We start from the raw sequence: 20759 nt of genomic DNA, 5'->3' as shown, positions 1-20759 counted from the left end.
GTTTTGCTTTCGTTGTAAAGCCTTTTTGAAATCGGACAGTGTGGTTAGATAAAGGAGAGTCTTGTCTTTAAAATGGTGTAAAATAGTCATATGTTTGAAAAATTTAAGTTTTTGGATTTTTGAGGAGTTTGTAATTCGCGCCACGCCCTATCATTGGATATTGGCGAGGCGTCTAGATGTATTAATATTGAGATATGAAGTCCAAAGAGCATGCACTGCCAGTGAAGCAAGCCATCATTAGGCAAAAATGTTTTTTTTTTTTTTTTAAAGATCGCAAAATCATTAGGTGTGGCCAAAACTATTTGGTACATTCTTAAAAGAAAGAACACACTGGTGAGCTCAGGAACACCAAAAGGCCAGGAAGGCCACGGAAAACAACTGGTGGATGACAGAAGAATTCTTTCCCTGGTGAAGAAAAACACCTTCACAACAGGTGGCCAGATCAAGAACACCCTCTAGGGAGATAGGCGTATCTGTGTCAAAGTCAACAACCAAGACTTCACCAGAGTAAATACAGAGGGTTTACCACAAGATGTAAACCATTGCTACGCCTCAAAAACACGAAGACCAGATTAGAGTTTGCCAAGATAAAAATAAAAAAAATATTTAAAAAAATACATCTGATCTATGAAACATGGCATAGGCATGTATGGTTGCCAATGGAACTGGTTCCCTTGTATTTATTGATGAAGTGACTGCTGACAAAAGCACAGGATGAATTCTGAAGTGTTTAGGGTTATATTAACTGTTCAGATTCAGCCAAATGCTTCAACACTCATTGGACGACGCTTCACAGTGCAGATGGACAATGACCTGAAGCATACTGCGAAAGCAACCCAATACCTTTTTAAGGCAAAGAAGTGGAATGTTCTGCAATGGCTAAGTCAATCACCTGACCTGAATCCAATTGAGCATGCATTTCACTTGCTTAAGGTAAAACACCTCAAGAACAAGCAGGAACCGAAGACAGCTGCAGTAAAGGCCTGGCAAAGCATCACCAGGGAAGAAACCCAGCATCTGGTGATGTCTATGGGTTCCAGACCTCAGGCAGTCATTGACTGCAAAGGATTTACAACCAAGTATTAATACACACAATTTAAATGTTTGATCATGTTAATTGTCCAATTACTTTTGAGCCCCTATAATTGGTGGGCTACGTAAACAAATGGTTGTAATTCCGACAGTTAAAAAAAAAAACGTTTTACAAAACCCTTAAATTAAAGATGAAAGTCTACACTTAAAGCACATCTTGATTGTTTTCTTTCAAATCCATTTTGGGGGTGTACAGAGCCAAAATGGTGGAAATTGTGTCACTGTCCAAATACTTATGGATCTGACTGTACGTATGCACTTCACTCATGCAGCGAGCTGCTCCAACGATTAAACAAATGCAACATAAATACCATCACTGTTTGCAAGCCCCAGCTCTCCATCACAGTAAATAACATTTGAAAACTGATAGAGATGCGCCGAAAGAACGGATAGAGAGAAGCAGCTGAGTAAGCTAATGGCTGGTTAGGGGATGCGGCTGGCTGCTCACAGCTGTCACGCGTGACATTGGATGAACAGTGGGAGAATCTCAGTTGCACACTCCTCGTATCCTCTCCTTCTCAAAACCCATTGGATGAGATAGCCAGATGTCTCTCCTAGGGCTGGGCGGTATACGGTATTTTACGGTATTGATGCACGGATCGGTTTGAGTTTTGACTTTACCTTCTATAACGGTATTTGAATGTTTAGTTTGTTAAATGTGATATGCTGTGTGAAACATCCATTTTATAGTTTACACCGCTTCTTGCGTCATCCCTCTCCACATGCCGCTTTCCACACAGACCTAGCCCTGCCCTGTCACTTAAGGAGCGCATTTGTTGTTGCATGACCACGAGGCTCTGTCAGGTTGGATGGGGAGCGTCACTGCATAGATAATTTTAAGTCTCTCCAGAGATGTTCGATCGGGCTCAAGTCCGGGAACTGGCTGGGCCACTGAAGGACATTCAGAAACTTGTCCCGAAGCCACTCCTACAGTGAGGGAAGAAAGTATTTGAACCCCTGCTGATTTTGTACGTTTGCCCACTGACAAAGAAATTATCAGTCTATAATTTTAATGGTAGGTTTATTTGAACAGTGAGAGACAGAATAACAAATAAATCCAGAAAAACATGTCAAAAATGTTATAAATTGATTTGCATTTTAATGAGGGATATAAGTATTTGACCCCTCTGCAAAACATGACTTAGTACTTGGTGGCAAAACCCTTGTTGGCAATCACAGAGGTCAGACGTTTCTTGTAGTTGGCCACCAGGTTTACTCACATCTCAGGAGGGATTTTGTCCCACTCCTCTTTGCAGATCTTCTCCAAGTCATTAAGGTTTCGAGGCTGACGTTTGGCAACTCGAACCTTCAGCTCCCTCCACAGATTTTCTATGGGATTAAGGTCTGGAGACTGGCTAGGTCACTCCAGGACCTTAATGTGCTTCTTCTTGAGCCACTCCTTTGTTGCCTTGGCCATGTGTTTTGGGTCATTGTCATGCTGGAATACCCATCCACGACCCATTTTCAATGCCCTGGCTGAGGGAAGGAGGTTCTCACCCAAGATTTGACGGTACATGGCCCCCGTCCATCGTCCCTTTGATGCGGTGAAGTTGTCCTGTCCCCTTAGCAGAAAAACACCCCCAAAGCATAATGTTTCCACCTCCATGTTTGACGGTGGGGATGGTGTTCTTGGGGTCATAGGCAGCATTCCTCCTCCTCCAAACACGGCGAGTTGAGTTGATGCCAAAGAGCTCCATTTTGGTCTCATCTGACCACAACACTTTCACCCAGTTGTCCTCTGAATCATTCAGATGTTCATTGGCAAACTTCAGACGGGCATGTATATGTGCTTTCTTGAGCAGGGGGACCTTGCGGGCGCTGCAGGATTTCAGTCCTTCACGGCGTAGTGTGTTACCAATTGTTTTCTTGGTGACTATGGTCACAGCTGCCTTGAGATCATTGACAAGATCCTCCCGTGTAGTTCTGGGCTGATTCCTCACCGTTCTCATGATCATTGCAACCCCACGAGGTGAGATCTTGCATGGAGCCCCAGGCCAAGGGAGATTGACAGTTCTTTTGTGTCTTCCATTTGCGAATAATCGCACCAAATGTTGTCACCTTCTCACCAAGCTGCTTGGCGATGGTCTTGTAGCCCATTCCAGCCTTGTGTAGGTTTACAATCTTGTCCCTGACATCCTTTGGTCTTGGCCATGGTGGAGAGTTTGGAATCTGATTGATTGCTTCTGTGGACAGGTGTCTTTTTTACAGGTAACAAGCTGCGGTTAGGAGCACTCCCTTTAAGAGTTACCTGTATAAAAGACACCTGGGAGCCAGAAATCTTTCTGATTGCGAGGGGGTCAAATACTTATTTCCCTCATTAAAATGCAAATGAATTTATAACATTTTTGACATACATTTTTCTGGATTTTTTTCAAATAAACCTACCATTAAAATTATAGACTGATCATTTCTTTGTCAGTGGGCAAATGTACAAAATCAGCATGTCTGCCCCTTGTTTTTTCCCCTCACTGTACGTTGTCTTGGCTGTGTGCTTAGGGTCATTGTCCTGTTGGAAAGTGAACTTTCGCCCCAGTCTTCGGGACATTCAATGCAGCAGACATTTTTTAGTACCCTTCCCGACAATCCTGTCTCGGAACTCTACGGACAATTCCTTCGATCTCATGACTAGGTTTTTGCTCTAACATGCACTGTCAACTGTGGGACCTTATATAGACAGGTGTGTTCCTTTCCAAATCATGTCCAATCAATTGAATTTACCACAGGTTGACTCCAATCAAGTTGTAGAAACATCAAGGACGATCAATGTAAACAGGACGCACCTGAGCTCAAATAGCAAGCGGTCTGAATTCTTTATTTTACCTTTATTTAACTAGGCAAGTCAGTTAAGAACAAATTCTTATTTTCAATGACGGCCTAGGAACAGTGGGTTAACTGGCTTGTTCAGGGGCAGAACGACAGATTTGTACCTTGTCAGCTCGGGGATTCGAACTTGCAACCTTTCGGTTACTAGTCCAACGCTCTAACCACTAGGCTACGCTGCCGCCCCAAGGATTAAGGTATTTCTGTTTTTTTTTTTTTTTATACATTTGCAAGAATTTCCAAAAGCCTGTTTTTGCTTTGTCATTATGGGGTATTGTGTGTAGATTGACGAAAAATATATATTTTTTATGTTTTCCATTTTAGAATAAGGCTGTAACATAATTTGGAAAAAGTCAAGGGGTCTGAATACTTTCCGAATGCACGGTATATCGAAAAATCACCAAAAAAGTGACGAGTTTGCATCCCTGAAGAGGGAAAATAAAATGATTGGAAGGGATGAAGAGATATTGATAGAGTCCAGCTAGTTTATTTTTCTGAGACAGACAAAATATGGAGAGTATGCAAAATGTCCTTACGCTGATGGAGTCAAGCTGTTGTCGGAAGGCGAGCTCGGCCTCCTTGTTGGGAGAGAACATGCGGGAGTGTCGGGAGCTGTTGGGGGGCAGGGTGGTGGGAACGGCAAACACCCCACCATCTGAGTCCCCCCCGGGCACTAGCAGAGACCGCGGGAGGTTACGACCTGAGGGGTTCAAAGCCAAGGTTACAGTTAATTAGTATTGCTGTACATGAGATGTCATAGAAAGATCGAGGTAAAAGACAAACACTACTTCAAGAATTGGTCCTCTGACCTAAAACTTTGGAGTTACTGGAGAAGATTCGATAAGTGTGTGTTGTGTGTGTGCGCGCACGCATTTGCTTGTGAGAGGAGTTTGGTAAGCTACCGGAGGATCCAGTGTTTGGTAACATCAGCTTTGTCGCTCGGACCCCCAGGGGCTGCGGTCGTCCACAGTTGGGGCTTCGTACCCCCACAGCCGGGGCCTTGCCTGGGGGGGTGAGGGACTGTTCCTCCTGGGATGGCTTTACCGGAGACGTGGCTGTGGAGCACAGCTCTGGGGCCTGAAGGAGAGGAAAGGAGATGGGAGAGAGCATTAGAAGAAAACAAAATGACTTAAGGATATTAAATCGCATAATCTGTTTACAAAGTCTCCTACAAAGTGTCTGCATTCCGATTCTCTACCCTTCTCCAGAAGTGTGCACTCGTTCCCTCCCCCTCATGCATTTAAATGTTTGGTGTAAGCACGGCTAGAGGGTGGTTCCACCATAATCCTCACACCAACGACTTGGATGTCGATTATGGCAGCCCCCCATACCTCTCTGATTCAGATGGGTTGGGTTAAATGAGAAAGACATTTCAGTTGAATGCATTCAGTTGTACAACTGACTAGGTATCCCCTTTTCCCTTTGATTACTTTTAAATCCATGAGGGAGAGTGCAGGAGTGCACACTTCGGACGAAGTGTAGAGAATTCGAATGTGGCCAGTGGCTATGAAGAATGCCTCACTAGGCGTGTTGACTCACAGGTTTGGGGTTGACCTCTGATGACACCAGCCGGAGCAGACAGCGCAGGACGCGGTGGGTGGAGGGTGGGGGCAGGGGGCATGGTGACTGTAGTTGTGGGAATGTCTGCCCTGGTCCCTGTAGCCCCTCGTCCCCCAGCTCCGGGACTGCAACAGCAGCCGGCTGCCACTCGTACTCCAGCTGCAGTTTCCCAGGTTTCCCCAGCATCAGGTACAGCTCTGCCAGAGTGACGTTGCTGTCTGACCCCCGCGAGCTCCAGCCCTCATGACAGATCTGCTGGGCCGACCGACCGCAGGACACCGGGGTTGGTGTGCTGCCTCCTCCTCCACCACCAACCCCACCAGACTCTTCCTTTCCTGGGGCTGCTGCGCACCCCTGCCCCTGGTCTGGAGGGACGTCCTCCTCCTGTCGCGGTGCCGGTGGAGGTGTGGTGGGAACCAGTGGGTCCAACAGGGGGAGGGAGTTCCTCTCTGGAGAGGCACTGTCACTGCCGTTAACCCCTGTGGTCCGCTCTTCAAACCTGTACGGAACAGTTGCAGAGCAAGAACTGCCCCCCTGGTCCTGAGAATTGGAGTCCCCATCTCCTCCCTTGGCCCCCAAGGCCTCCCCTACCCCTGGTCCTCCCCCCAGCCCCTTCTCCCGTTCCACCTGCCCCGCGGCTACACCACCCTCCTGTTTCTGAGTCATAGACAACAGCAGCGTAGACAAAGGAGGAGGAAGTGGAGGTACAGGAGGAGATGTTATCTGGTTCAGATTCTTGTGCTCTGGCCCTGCTCCTCCTCCCGACGTTCCTCCTTCAGGTGTGGATATGGGGGTCTCTACCCCTACACGTCGAGCATCCCCACCACTACGTCCAGGTTTGGCCACGCCCCCCCGGGGTTGGAGGAGGAGCGGGGCCCCCTGGATGCCCAGAATCTGGGCGGTGGGGATCAGCTCCTTGGGGCCGGGCCGGGGCTTGCCACTCTCCTGCCAGTGGACAGTGCAGGAGGCCTTGGAGTGGACCACACGGGCTACACTGGGCAGGGGGGTCAAGGTGCTAGTCTCAGCTGGGTATAGGAACAGGTCCTCCTTGTCTGCTCTACAGGGGAGAGCAGGGCTGCCGCTACCACTGTGCTGCTGGGTTCCCCCTAATGCCTCGCGCTCCTGCAGGCTCTTCAGCTGAACACAGTACGGTCAAGGAGGGTCAGCAGAGATGTCAAACAAAAACAAGAATTGAGCATCAACTTGGCTAAATATTATCTGTTGATCTCTTGAAGTACTATGGATCAGCTCATTTGAGACTTTTTACCAGCTAGTTGTCTGGTGCTAATTTCATGTGATTCTATACTCGACCAGATAAAAAAAATAATCAGTTAGGTTGTGGTCTAAGTGCTATAAGATGGCCATTACATAACTGTTGTGATGTGGAAGGATACGATGCGCTGGTCCTGGACGGCCCACTTCTGTTTCAGGAACTCAATAAGGCTGGACACCTTCCGATGCAGCTCCACCACCATCCTACATCACCACACAGAACAACAATGTTAGAAAATACTTAATTTCTCAGCAAAGACAGCTCCTGTAGACAACACACACCTCAAAACACTGACAGGGCATGTTCAGCAGGACACAACCTAGCAAAACTCAATATGATAATGACAATATGCTTCATGTAATGGCTGCTATGTTTAGGGATCCAAACAATCAGGGTTGGGTGTCCCAAAATCATAAAGATTGTTATGCCCATCTTGATTTTTTTTTTAAAATCTATTATTTATTCAAGGAAAACCCAATTGAGACCAGGCTCTCGTTAGCAAGGGTGCCCTGATCAGTAATACAACAATCAAATAGGAAAAAGCAATCAATACAAATGTAAAATAAAAATATAGCACAACACAAAATTTGGGAAAAAGATACATTTAGCGCTGTCACGGTAACTGTATTACAGCCACACCAGCGGTCACGGGTCATGACCGCAGTCAAATTCCATGTGACCGTTTAGTCACGGTAATAGGGTTCTCCAAGCTCTGATGCTGCATTAGTAGCCTACCAAACTTGCTAACTGCCTGGCATTCAGCACAGTTGTCCCTCTAATCACTCTGACATCAATGCAAAATCTTATCGAAAATTTTAGCAAATCACTTAGTCTATGCTCAAGTAAAAGTGTTTTGACACAATTTCAGCACCTTGTATCCTTAAAAAGTAATTTCATACTTCATAATTTTCAATAAATTAAAATGAAGTAAGAAACCGACGTTCTCTCACTCAAAAGAGCATGGTCATCACGTGTACCTATCCAACGTGTACCTAACCATAAACATCAATGCCTTCCTTAAAATCAATACACAAGTACATATTTTAAATCTGCATATTTAGTTAATATTGCCTGCTAACAGGAATTTCTTTTAACTAGGGAAAATGTGTCACTTCTCTTGCAACAGAGTCAGGGTATATGCAGCAGTTTGGGCCACCTGGCTCGTTGCGAACTAATTTGCCTGAATTTTACGTAATTATGACATAACATTGAAGGCTGTGCAATGTAACAGGAATATTTAGACTTATGGACGCCACCCGTTCGATAAAATACGGAACGGTTCCGTATTACACTGAAAGAATAAACGTGATAGTTTCCGGATTCTACCATATTAATGACCTAAGGCTCGTATTTCTGTGTGTTATTATGTTATAATTAAGTCTATGATTTGATAGAGCAGTCTGACTGAGCGATGGTAGGCACCAGCAGGCTCGTAAGCATTCATTCAAACAGCACTTTCGTGCGTTTTGCCAGCAGCTCTTTGCAATGCTTCAAGCATTGCGCTGTTTATGACTTCAAGCCTATCAACTCCTGAGATTAGGCTGGTGTAACCCATGTGAAATGGCTAGCTAGTTAGCGGGTGCGCACTAATAGCGTTTCAAACATCACTTGCTTTGCATGGGTAACGCTGCTTCGAGGGTGGCTGTTGTCGATGTGTTCCTGGATCGAGCCCAGGTAGGAGCGAGGAGAGGGACGGAAGCTATACTGTTACACTGGCAATACTAAAGTGCCTATAAGAACATCCAATAGTCAAAGGTATATGAAATACAAATCGTAGAGAGAAATAGTCCTATAATTCCTATAATAACTACAACCTAAAACTTCTTACCTGGGAATATTGAAGACTCATGTTAAAAGGAACCACCAGCTTTCATATGTTCTCATGTTCTGAGCAAGGAACTTAAACGTCAGCTTGCTTACATGGCACATATTGCACTTTTACTTTCTTCTCCAACACTTTGTTTTTGCATTATTTAAACCAAATTGAACATGTTTCATTATTTATTTGAGGCTAAATTGATCTTATTGATGTATTATATTAAGTTAAAATAAGTGTTCATTCAATATTGTTGTAATTGTCATTATTACAAATAAATAAAAACAAATCGGCATCGGCTTTTTTTGGTCCTCCAATAATCGGTATCGGCGTTGAAAAATCATAATCGGTCGACCTCTAGTTTGTGTCACAATCTAAGTGGACAAAACTTAAAATTAAGAATATTAATCCGCTTCACAACAGGTGTTTAGCCTAACTGGCATACATACACGCAGCACGTGAGTTTCAAGTTTGGGGAAGATAATATATATATATTTTGAAATCACCTTTATGCATGTAATGCTTTTATTATCGCATTTGTGGTGATTTTTGAGAATGCCGTTTTCCCGCTAATTGATTGCATTTTGGAACATTCACGCTTATAGCCTACTGCCATGTGCACATTGCTGCACTTATGTCAAGAAATAGCCTAATAGTTTATCAACATTTTAAGCTAAATGTTCTGATCTGTTGCGTCAGCCTCATTGCTTTTTTGAAGCTAGTGGTTGTATTAACTTGGGATCTATCGCATCCCACAACTGTCCCAGATTATGTTTGAAATATTTACTAAATCGCACAGAATAGGTAAACTTTTGTACTATGGGGGACAGTAGATTGACATAGGCTAGTCCTTTTGCTGTTCATTAGGCCTACTCATGTTGGCTGACGAAAAGTAATGTGGACAGTTCTTCAACATGCGCTTCGGAATTCGATAAGGACGCGCGCAGTTGCGTCCCCGACGTGTCGGTCTTCACTTGTAGCCTGTGAGAAGGACCCGATCACGTGACTGGCATTGGCTAATAAGAATTCAGATATCTGAGAGGTGCTTCGGAAGCAACGAAGCCGGGAGAATGGAATTATAATTATTATTTTCAGGCCAAGGGCACAAAGACCACCGGCCAAAAAAGGTATGTATTTTTTTTTAGGGGGCATTACGGCCACAAAAAGGGGATGCCGCTGGGAAATTTGAGTCATTATCAAGTGTTTGTCAAATTGCGAATGAGACTGATCAGGCGTATTCAGCTGGCACAAAAAAACAATGCAGAGCTCATGCCTTTCATGCTATTCTTTTCCCCAAATCATTAGTGGCATCATGCAGCCTTAGAATGTATTAACCTGTTAGGGCTAGGGGGCAGTATTGACACGGCCGGATAAAAAACGTACCCGATTTAATCTGGTTACTACTCCTGCCCAGTAACTAGAATATGCATATAATTATTGGCTTTGGATAGAAAACACCCTAAAGTTTCTAAAACTGTTTGAATGGTATCTGTGAGTATAACAGAACTCATATGGCAGGCAAAAACCTGAGAGGATTCCTTACAGGAAGTGCCCTCTCTGACAAGATCTTGTTCTTCTTGTCTCTGTTTATTGAAGACTGAGGATCTTTGCTGTAACGTGACACTTCCTACGGCTCCCATAGGCTCTCAGAGCCCGGGAAAAAGCTGAATGATATCGAGGCAGCCCCAGTCTGAAACACATTATCGCGTTTGGATAGTGGCCAGTCAGAGTACTCAGACTCAGGCTCGTGCATGAGGGCACGAGATGTTTTTATTTTCTCTCTCTTTGTACGTATACACGCTTTCCCGGTCGGAATATTATCGCTTTTTTACGAGAAAAATGGCATAAAAATTGATTTTAAAACAGCGGTTGACATGCTTCGAAGTACGGTACTGGAATATTTAGAAATATTTTGTCACGAAATGCGCCGCTCGCACCCTTATTTACCCTTTCGGATAGTGTCTTGAACGCACGAACAAAACGCCGGTATTTGGATATAACAATGGATTATTTGGGACCAAACCAACATTTATTATTGAAGTAGAAGTCCTGGGAGTGCATTCTGACGAAGAACAGCAAAGGTAATAACATTTTTCTTATAGTAAATCTGACTTTGGTGAGTGCTAAACTTGCTGGGTGTCTAAATAGCTAGCCCTGTGATGCCGGGCTATCTACTTAGAATATTGCAAAATGTGCTTTCACAGAAAAGCTATTTTAAAATCGGATATATCGAGTGCATAGAGGAGTTCTGTATCTATAATTCTTCAAATAATTATGTTTTTTGTGAATGTTTATAGTGAGTAATTTAGTAAATTCACCGGCAGTGTTCGGTGGGAATGCTAGTCACATGCTAATGTAAAAAGCTGTTTTTTGATATAAATATGAACTTGATTGAACAAAACATGCATGTATTGTATAACATAATGTCCTAGGTGTGTCATCTGATGAAGATCATCAAAGGTTAGTGTGCTGCATTTAGCTGTGGTTTGGGTTTTTGTGACATTATATGCTAGCTTGAAAAATGGGTGTCATTATTTCTGGCTGGGTACTCTGCTGACATAATCTAATGTTTTGCTTTCGTTGTAAAGCCTTTTTGAAATCGGACAGTGTGGTTAGATTAACGAGAGTCTTGTCTTTAAAATGGTGTAAAATAGTCGTATTTTTGAGGTATTTGAATATCGCGCCACGGGATTACACTGGCTGTTGAGTAGGTGGGACGCTAGCCCATAGAGGTTAAAAATCAGAACATATAGCAGGACTTGTTTCTTTGTTAACAGCTCAACACAATAGCTGCATGTACACACCCTCATATTGTTTGGAGAAAATATCCTTTTGATTTATTCAGCTACGTTAAACTGTACTCTTCATACTATAAAACAAAACGCCATGGATTTCATCAGTATGCTTCTTCAACGTTAAGTGTTTATCAATCCAAATGTCCAGACATTTATAGGCGGAAACCCGATCTATGGGAGAAACACTCAATGAATAAATATGTAGTCCATCTGAAAGAATTAGAGAACATGCATTTAGTCTAGCCCGCATAAGTTCTAAACCAACCAGTGCTTGTTGTAAGGCAACAAAGTCAGATTGCAGCTCAACACAACATCTACAGTTGGGGCAACAGCATGCATAACAGCATCGTCTGCATACAGATTAATATCACACGTTTCAACACAGTTTTATTTATATAAATATTAAAAGAGAACTGGTCCCAATACTGACCCTGCGGTACACCTTTCGTATACAGGAAGATAGACAAAAAAAATCTTCAGAAATGATAGTCTTTATAGTCAGTTGACACTGACCTGAGGCGGGGATTATGGGCAAGACTCTGGACACGGGCCCAGGAGTGGTTGCTACGCGGCTGCAGCTCCACGGCGACCTTCAGAGGTAGACGCACAGGCTTCTGGTCTTCTTCATCACTCACTCCTGAGAGAGAGTGAGTGAGGGAGGTGTAAAGGAAAGAGGGATAACATTTGTTCTCTCCAGTCCTAAGATGATCAGCATCATCATCACCACCACTTACTCTCCCCTACTCATACCGCCCCCTTCCCGAGTATTGCCATGGAAATCCATCCCCTCCTGCCCACATGCATGACTCAACGTCCCCATTCATACACTTCCTCCCTCTTCCTGCTGTGTGAGTGTCTGTTAATGTGTGTTTGTGCGTGTGTCCACTCACCATCTGGGTCACATAGCCTCTTGAGCGCACGGCACATGGGAGCTTTGATGCGCAGGTTCCTGCCTTTAGAACGCACCGTGGTGGCCCTGGGAGAATAGAGCAGAAACATGAGATAATTGCAAAAAACAAACTACACCAAAAATGACAATTGCACAATATCAACTATCTACACTGAACAAAAACTCTAAATGTGAAGTGTTGATAATCCAGCCACCTGACAGGTGTGAAATATCAAGAAGCTGATAAAACAGCATGATCATTACACAGGTGCACCTTGTGCTGGGGAAAATAAAAGGCCACTAAAATGTCCAGTTCAGTCACAACAAAATGCCACAGATGTCTCAAGTTTTGAGGGAGTGTTCAGTTGGCATGCTGACTGCAGGAATGTCCACCAGAGTGGTTGCCAGAAACGTTAATGTTCATTTCTTTACCATAAGCTGCCTCCATCATTTTAGAGAATTTGACAGTAAGGAAGTCAGTTAATTTAAAGAAAGAAATGAGGCCCTAATCTATAGATTTCACATGACTGGGCATAGGCCCACCCACTTGGGAGCCAGGCCCAGCCAATCAGAATTATTTTATTTTTTTCTTTTCACAAAAGGCCTTTATTACAGACAGAAATACTCCTCAATTTCATCAGCTGTCCTGTTGGCAGGTCTCAGACGATCACGCAAGTGAAGAAGCAGCATGTAGAGGTTCTGGGCTGTCCTGATTACATGTAGTCTGCCGTTGTGAGGCCGGTTGGACATACTGCCAAATTCAATAAAAAGAAGTTGGAGGCGACTTATGGTAGAAAAATGAACATTCAATTCTCTGCCAACAGCTCTAATGAACATTCCTGCAGTTAGCATGCCAATTGCAAGCTCCCTCAACTTCCGACAGTGAGTCACGTGGCCGTGGTTTGCTATATAAAGCAGCCAGACAGGCATCAAGTTACTGTTTGAACATTAGAATGGGCAAAGTGAGTGACAGAAGCGATTGAGCGTGGTATGATCGTCTGTGCCAGGCACGCCGGATCCACTATCTCAGAAACGTCAGCACTCAATGGCTTTTCATGAACGACAGTTTCCAGGGTTTCCTGAGAATGGTGCGACAAAAAACATTGACAGTGCCAGTCCCGATTCACGATTATTGTTGCGTCATGCTGATGGCACAGTAAGGATTGGGCGTAAGCAGCACGAGTCCATGGACCCATCCTTCCTGGTGTCAACAATACAGACTGGTGGCGGCAATGTAACGCCGTCCAATTTGCCGCAACTGCGCGATGCCATCGCTTGAAAACAGACCAACATCCCTGTGGAAAATGTCCGACTTGTAGAACCCATGCCCCGAAGAATTCAGGCTATTCTAGAGGCAAAGGGGGTACCGACCAGGTACTAGATGGGTGTACATAATAAACGGGTGTATATAATGGTTTATTTCAAATGTATAAACAAATCAACTACTTATAACCCTAAAGTCTTGGAGAAAAGAGGTGGTATATTTCAAAAAACTGTGGTTACATTGATATCATTTTTGGTCTCAGTCTTACCCCTGTTGGATGAGCTCGTTAAGCTTGGCCACGTTCTTATCGTCCATCACTATGAAGAACAACAGAGTTAGAAAAGCTAGAGTGCGTACCTCCGTGCTCTTGCTTTGTGAAGACAACACAAACATTAACATATCTGCAATGTCCTCCAACAGGAGGTAGAAAAGCCATCTTTGGATACAAGATTAACACAGACATAGTAACATTAACGCCACACTTAACTGTCCCTCATGACCCCAGCCCTGTCCAGCGCAACACTTAAATCAGCCCCAGAAACAGAGCCAGACTGAGGCCAGTGTCACAAACACACCATCCAAGACAGACAGATACAGCCCCCCCACCCCCTGCTTGACTTACATCCTCCAACCTTCTTCCTGAGTTCAGCGTAGCAGATTAGACCATAGAGCTCCTGAGAAGACTTCTTCAGCACACGGGAGTACACTGTGGGACAGGAGGAACTGGGCATGTTATGGGATAAAAGTGAAAAGAAAACAACTGCAGCACACCAGTGATCTTGGGTACTCCACAACCAATTTAAAGACAGGTCTCACACTGATAGTAAGATCAAAAGACAGTTTCTCTCTTGCACATTTAATGAGTCGCTTGCAGGTGTGTGTGTGTCAAACATAACAGGATTCAAAAGAAGAAATGAACGCAGATTGCAACCAAACTGCTTTTTATGAAGACCAGTTGGCATTCGCAAGTGAAACTTTGCATACAGGTCGCAGGCAAAGTTTCACACTGATTTTGAAGGTCAATGTTTTAGTCAACAAACCGAAACACGGGCATAAAAAAAAAGAAAATGAGACTAAACAAGCAAGAGGTGAGTGGAGATTTCTATGAGAAATAACGAAAGAGAGCGAAACAGAGAGACAAGCTAGCTTACCATTGGCGAAGTCGATGTGCTTGGAGATCTTGTGCCAGGTGCGGTAGTAGAAGTGTCGGACTTGCTCTTTGTTCTTCACCATGCTGGCTGGCTTCCCCTTCTTCTTATGCTTCAAAGCTATGTTCGTCTGGATCGCCTCAAAGTCTTTCCCATGCTACAGAGAGCGAGAGAAACCATTAGAGATATGGAAGTTGTGTTGGAGTAGGGGGCACTCTTCCCTCTGGTCTACGGGAGAACCCAGGATGTAGAGTGCAGTCTCGGTGGTCATTAAAAACCCTATGGCACTTACTGTAAGAGCCTGGTGTCCTGGCTAAATTCCCAACCTGGCCCCTTTCAAATCATGGCCACCTAATCATCCAATTGATTTCCAATTGGCATGCAACACTCCTAACCTTTCCACCATAATAACTGATTTGTGGTGAGTGTTCTGGCACAAAATGGTTGCAGTGCTACATGAGTGGTGGAAGAGGTGTTTTCCCCCCTTACAATGTAAAGCACTGAGCACCCACTGTAGGTGGAAAGTTGCTTTAAAAATGCAATAGATTTTTTTTTCTTCGCAAGCCCCACTAATAATAGAGTCCCCACTTTAAATCTCCAACAAACTTCGACTTATAAGACTTGCGACAGCAGCCACACTAGATATTGTAAGAATTATTTTGGACTTATAGTTGTTATATATTTTTTTTTACAAAGCTACTCCTCTTACATTGTTTAAGGTAGAAATGCTGTTCAAACATTAAAACGTGTAGACAGATCAAATAGTTTTTGAGCATTTAAAAAAATATTAAACTGCCATTCTTTTGTCCTCCATCCACGTACGGGAATTTCTCTGCATTCTGAAGGTTCCATTGTGATCGTCACTCCAAACATTGCTTACAGTGAATAGAATGCAATGTAACTCGACACAAAAATCAGCTACTTTGACCATTTTCCCAACAACTAAGACAAAAAGCTTCCTCTCCTCTGCTGTTCAAATCTTAAAATCAGAACAGAATTACCTGCTACCGATCAAATTAACAGCTGTTTAAAGGGACACTTCGGGATTTTGGCAATGAGGCCCTCATTCTACTTCTCCAGAGTCGGATGAACTTGCGGATACCATTTGTATGTCTCTGCGTGCAGTTTGACTTTAGCGTTTGCATTTAGCCTGCATGTCATGGAACTTCTGAAAGCACAGACACATCCTGCAAAGAGCACCGAACACTGAAAGGAGGTTTCTATACATCTCCCACTCTTTGCCCTGCATCCACTCCGGATGCACACCCTCACAACTGGCCTTCAAACAAGTTACAACTCTGTCCACACGCACTGGTAGGACACTCTTGGCTCCCCGCCACTGTAGCCACATCAAAGTGAATCCACAAGCTGCATTTTGAATGCCTTCAGGGACCAGCACCTGCGGATTAGCATAGAAAAATCCCCATAAAAATCTGTAGGTTTAAAGGTAGAGACATCGGAATTGTTTTGCATTGGATGTCTCAAATCCTCCGCATCCGTCGATGTCGCACTTCCGCATCTGCGGTGAAAGGTAAGAGCGGTGTACATCAGACCATGAGACATCCCAAAAACCGGTCTTCTCACAAAATAGTCTGCAGCGTCCAAACGGTTATGACCCCTCTATGGAAAGACGAGACTCTCAAACACGTAAATGTCGGTTGTTTTGCTCTAGGAAGCCCACAGGCCTCACAAGAAACGAATGAAGGTCCACCGGTACGAGATGAAAAAATAAAATAAAATAAATGAAATGAAGTACAGTACCAGTCAAAAGTTTGGACACACCTACTCATTCAAGGGTTTTTATTTGTACCATTTTCTACAATGTAGAATAATAGTGAAGTCAAAACCATAAAATAACATGGAATCAGGTAGTAACCACAACAACAAAAAAATCCAAATATATTTTATATAAAATTCCTTATTAAAAGTCAATTTGTGGAATTTATTTCCTTCTTAATGTGTTTGAGTCAATCAGTTGTGGTTGTGACATGGTAGGTGTGGTACACAGAACATAGCCCTATTTAGTAAAAGACCAAGTCCATATTATGGCAAGAACAGCTCAAATGAGCAAGGAGAAACGAAAGTCCATCATTGCTTTGAAAGTTCCTTCAAGGTGCAGTCGCAAAAACCATCAAGTGCCATGATGAAACTGGCACTCATGATGACTGCCACAGGAAAGGAAGACCCAGAAGTACCTCTGCTGTAGATAAGTTCAATAGAGTTAACTGGACCTCAGATTGCAGCCCAAATAAATGCTTCACAGAGTTCAAGTAACAGACATCTGAACATCAATAGTTCAGAGGAGACTGAGTGAATCAGGCCTTCATGGTCGAACTGCTGTAAAGAAACTACTATTTAATAACACCACCAATAAGAAGTGACTCGGGCCAAGAAACACGAGCAATGGACATTAGATTGATGGAAATATGGAGTGCTGCATCAGATGACCTGGCCTCCACAATAAGGCTGGGGCAATATAAATTTAAATAATATAATTTTTATTCGATAACGATAATTCTCATGATATTAATCAAATAATGTTTACAAGGGTCATTTCTGCATCAGAATAAGAATGCCCGAACAAACCAAAGGCTTCAATGTTGCTTATTTTATTTCACATTTATTTAACCAGGTAGGCCAGTTGATAACAAGTTCTCATTTACAACTGCAACCTGGCCAAGATAAAGCATAGCAGTGCGCCAAAAACAACAGTTAAACAAACAAATGTACAGTTAATAACACAATAGAAAAATAGAAAGATCTACGTAGAGTGTGTGCAAATGTAGAAGAGCAGGGAGTTAGGCAATAAATAGACCACAGAGGTGAAAATAATTACAATTTAGCATTAACACTGGAGTGATAGATGTGCAGATGATGATGTGCAAGTAGAGATACAGGGGTGCAAGAGGGCAAGTAATAATATGGGGAGGAGGTAGTTGGGTGTGCTATTTACAGATTGGCTGTGTACAGGTAAGCTGCTCTGACAGCTGATGCTTAAAGTAAGTGAGGGAGATATGACTCTCCAACTTCAGTGATTTTTGCAAATAGTTCCTGTCATTGGCAACAGAGAACTGGAAAAAAAGGCGGCCAAAGGAAGTGTTGGCTTTGGGGATGACCAGTGCAATATACCTACACACGTGTTTCTATGGTGACCAGTGAGCTGAAAAGTCTTTGCTAGGTAAAGCCCCGCCTTATAGATGACCTGGAGCCAGTGGATTTGGCGACGAATATAAGTGAGGGCCAGCAAACGAGAGCATAGAGGTCGCAGTGGTGGGTAGTATATCGGGCTTTGGTGGCAAAATGGATGGAACTGTGATAGCAAATTGGATGCAGTCTGAGTAGAGTGTTGGAGGCTATTTTGTAAATGACATCGCCGAAGGATCAGTTGGAGAGTCAGTTTTACGAAGGTATGTTTAGCAGCGTGAGTGAAGGAGGCTTTGTTGCAAAATAGGAAGCTGATTCTAGATTTAATTTTGGATTGGAGAAGCTTGATGTGTGTCTGGAAGGAGAGTTTACAGTCTAACGTGACACCTAGGTATTTGTAGTTGTCCACATACACTGCTCAAAAAAATAATCAATGGAAATCCAATTTATCAACCCATGGAGGTCTGGATTTGGAGTCACACTCAAAATTAAAGTGGAAAACCACACTACAGGCTGATCAAACTTTGATGTAATGTCCTTAAAACAAGTCAAAATGAGGCTCAGTAGTGTGTGTGGCCTCCACGTGCCTGTATGACCTCCCTACAACGCCTGGGCATGCTCCTGATGAGGTGGTGGATGGTCTCCTGAGGGATCTCCTCCCAGACCTGGACTAAAGCATCCGCCAACTCCTGGACAGTCTGTGGTGCAACGTGGCGTTGGTGGATGGAGCGAGACATGATGTCCCAGATGGGCTCAATTGGATTCAGGTCTGGGGAACGGGCGGGCCAGTCCATAGCATCAATGCCTTCCTCTTGCAGGAACTGCTGACACACTCCAGCCACATGAGGTCTAGCATTGTCTTGCATTAGGAGGAACCCAGGGCCAACCGCACCAGCATATGGTCTCACAAGGGGTCTGAGGATCTCATCTCGGTACCTAATGGCAGTCAGGCTACCTCTGGCGAGCACATGGAGGGCTGTGCGGCCCCCCAAAGAAATGCCGCCCCACACCATGACGGACCCACCGCCAAACCGGTCATGCTGGAGGATGTTGCAGGCAGCAGAACGTTCTCCACGGCGTCTCCCGACTCTGTCACGTCTGTCACATGTGCTCAGTGTGAACCTGCTTTCATCTGTGAAGAGCACAGGGCGCCAGTGGCGAATTTGCCAATCTTGGTGTTCTCTGGCAAATGCCAAACGTCCTGCACGGTGTTGGGCTGTAAGCACAACCCCCACCTGTGGACGTCGGGCCCTCATACCACCCTCATGGAGTGTGTTTCTGACCGTTTGAGCAGACACATGCACATTTGTGGCCTGCTGGAGGTCATTTTGCAGGGCTCTGGCAGTGCTCCTCCTGCTCCTCCTTGCACAAAGGCGGAGGTAGCGGTCCTGCTGCTGGGTTGTTGCCCTCCTACGGCCTCCTCCACGTCTCCTGATGTACTGGCCTGGCTCCTGGTAGCGCCTCCATGCTCTGGACACTACGCTGACAGACACAGCAAACCTTCTTGCCACAGCTCGCATTGATGTGCCATCCTGGATGAGCTGCACTACCTGAGCCACTTGTGTGGGTTGTAGACTCCGTCTCCTGCTACCACTAGAGTGAAAGCACCGCCAGCATTCAAAAGTGACCAAAACGTCAGCCAGGAAGCATAGGAACTGAGAAGTGGTCTGTGGTCACCACCTGCAGAACCACTCCTTTATTGGGGGTGTCTTGCTAATTGCCTATAATTTCCACCTGTTGTCTATTCCATTTGCACAACAGCATGTGAAATTTATATTCAATCAGTGTTGCTTCCTAAGTGGACAGTTTGATTTCACAGAAGTGTGATTGACTTGGAGTTACATTGTGTTGTTTAAGTGTTCCCTTTATTTTTTTGAGCAGTGTATTTTAAGTCAGAACCGTCCAGAATAATGATGCTAGTCGGCCGGGAGAGTGCGGTTGAAGAGCATGCACTTCGTTTTACTAGCATTTAAAAGCAGTTGGAGGCCACGGAAAGAGTGTCGTATGGCGTTGAAGCTCATTTGGAGGTTTGTTAACACACTGTCCAAAGAAGGGCCAGAAGTATAGAGAATGGTATCGTTTGCATAGAGGTGGATCAGAGAATCACCAGCAGCAAGAGCGACATCATTGATATATACAGAGAAAAGAGTCGGCCTGAGAATTACACCCTGTGGCACCCCCATAGAGACTGCCCGAGGTCCGGACAACAGGCCGTCTGATTTGACACACTTACCTATCTGAGAAGTAGTTAGTGAACCAGAAGAGGCAGTCATTTGAGAAGCTAAAGGTTATTGAGTCTGCCGATGAGAATGCGGTGATCGACAAAGTCGAAAGCCTTGGCCAGGTTGATGAAGACGGCTGCACAGTACTGTCTCTTATCGATGGCAGTTATGATATTGTTTAGGACATTGAGCGTGGCCAAGGTGCACCCATGACCAGCTCGAAATCCAGATTGCATAGTGGAGAACGAACGGTGGGATTCGAAATGGTCGGTGATCTGTTTATTAACTTGGCTTTCAAAGTTAAAAAAAAAGGCAGGGCAGGATGGATATACAGTTGAAGTCAGAAGTTTACATACACTTAGGTTAGAGTAATTAAAACTCCTTTTTCAACCAACCCATAAATTCCTTGTTAACAAATTACAGTTTTGACGAGTTGGTTAGGACATCTACTTTTTGATTCACACAAGTCATTTTTCCAACAATTGTTTACAGAAAGATTACTTCACTTATAATTCACAGCATCACAATTCTAGAAATGGGAAATTCCAGAAAATGTCATGGCTTTAGAAACTTCTGATAACTTCAATTATGTCAATTAGCCTAATTGAAGGTGTACCTGTGGGTGTATTTCAAGGCCTACCTTCAAACTCAGTGCCTCTTTGCTTTACATCATGGGAAAATCAAAAGAAATCAGCCAAGACCTCAGAAAAAAAAAAACAATTGTAGACCTCCACAA

The 20759-nt window shown here is 44.1% G+C and overlaps 1 protein-coding gene across 4 annotated transcripts in view; it reads right to left on the bottom strand.

Moving 5' to 3' along the window:
- The window catches only part of cramp1 (cramped chromatin regulator 1), a 64444-nt gene that overhangs the window by 22490 nt on the left and 21195 nt on the right, over nt 1-20759 (bottom strand). For all 4 annotated transcript variants that reach the window (XM_082973566.1, XM_082973565.1, XM_082973564.1 and 1 more), the window contains exons 4-12: nt 14661-14814; nt 14132-14215; nt 13778-13826; nt 12247-12332; nt 11870-11993; nt 6867-6948; nt 5452-6609; nt 4815-4989; nt 4449-4612 (exon numbers count right to left, since the gene is read on the bottom strand). In XM_082973566.1, the coding sequence (XP_082829692.1) occupies nt 4449-4612; nt 4815-4989; nt 5452-6609; nt 6867-6948; nt 11870-11993; nt 12247-12332; nt 13778-13826; nt 14132-14215; nt 14661-14814 (2076 nt within the window). The remainder of the gene's footprint in view (nt 1-4448; nt 4613-4814; nt 4990-5451; nt 6610-6866; nt 6949-11869; nt 11994-12246; nt 12333-13777; nt 13827-14131; nt 14216-14660; nt 14815-20759) is intronic.

Source organism: Salmo salar, chromosome 03 (assembly GCF_965601325.2).
Source record: "Salmo salar chromosome 03, fSalSal1, whole genome shotgun sequence".
NCBI lineage: Eukaryota > Metazoa > Chordata > Actinopteri > Salmoniformes > Salmonidae > Salmo > Salmo salar.
The sequence above is the reverse complement of the archived record's forward strand: the minus strand, read 5'-3'. Positions and strand labels throughout refer to the sequence as shown.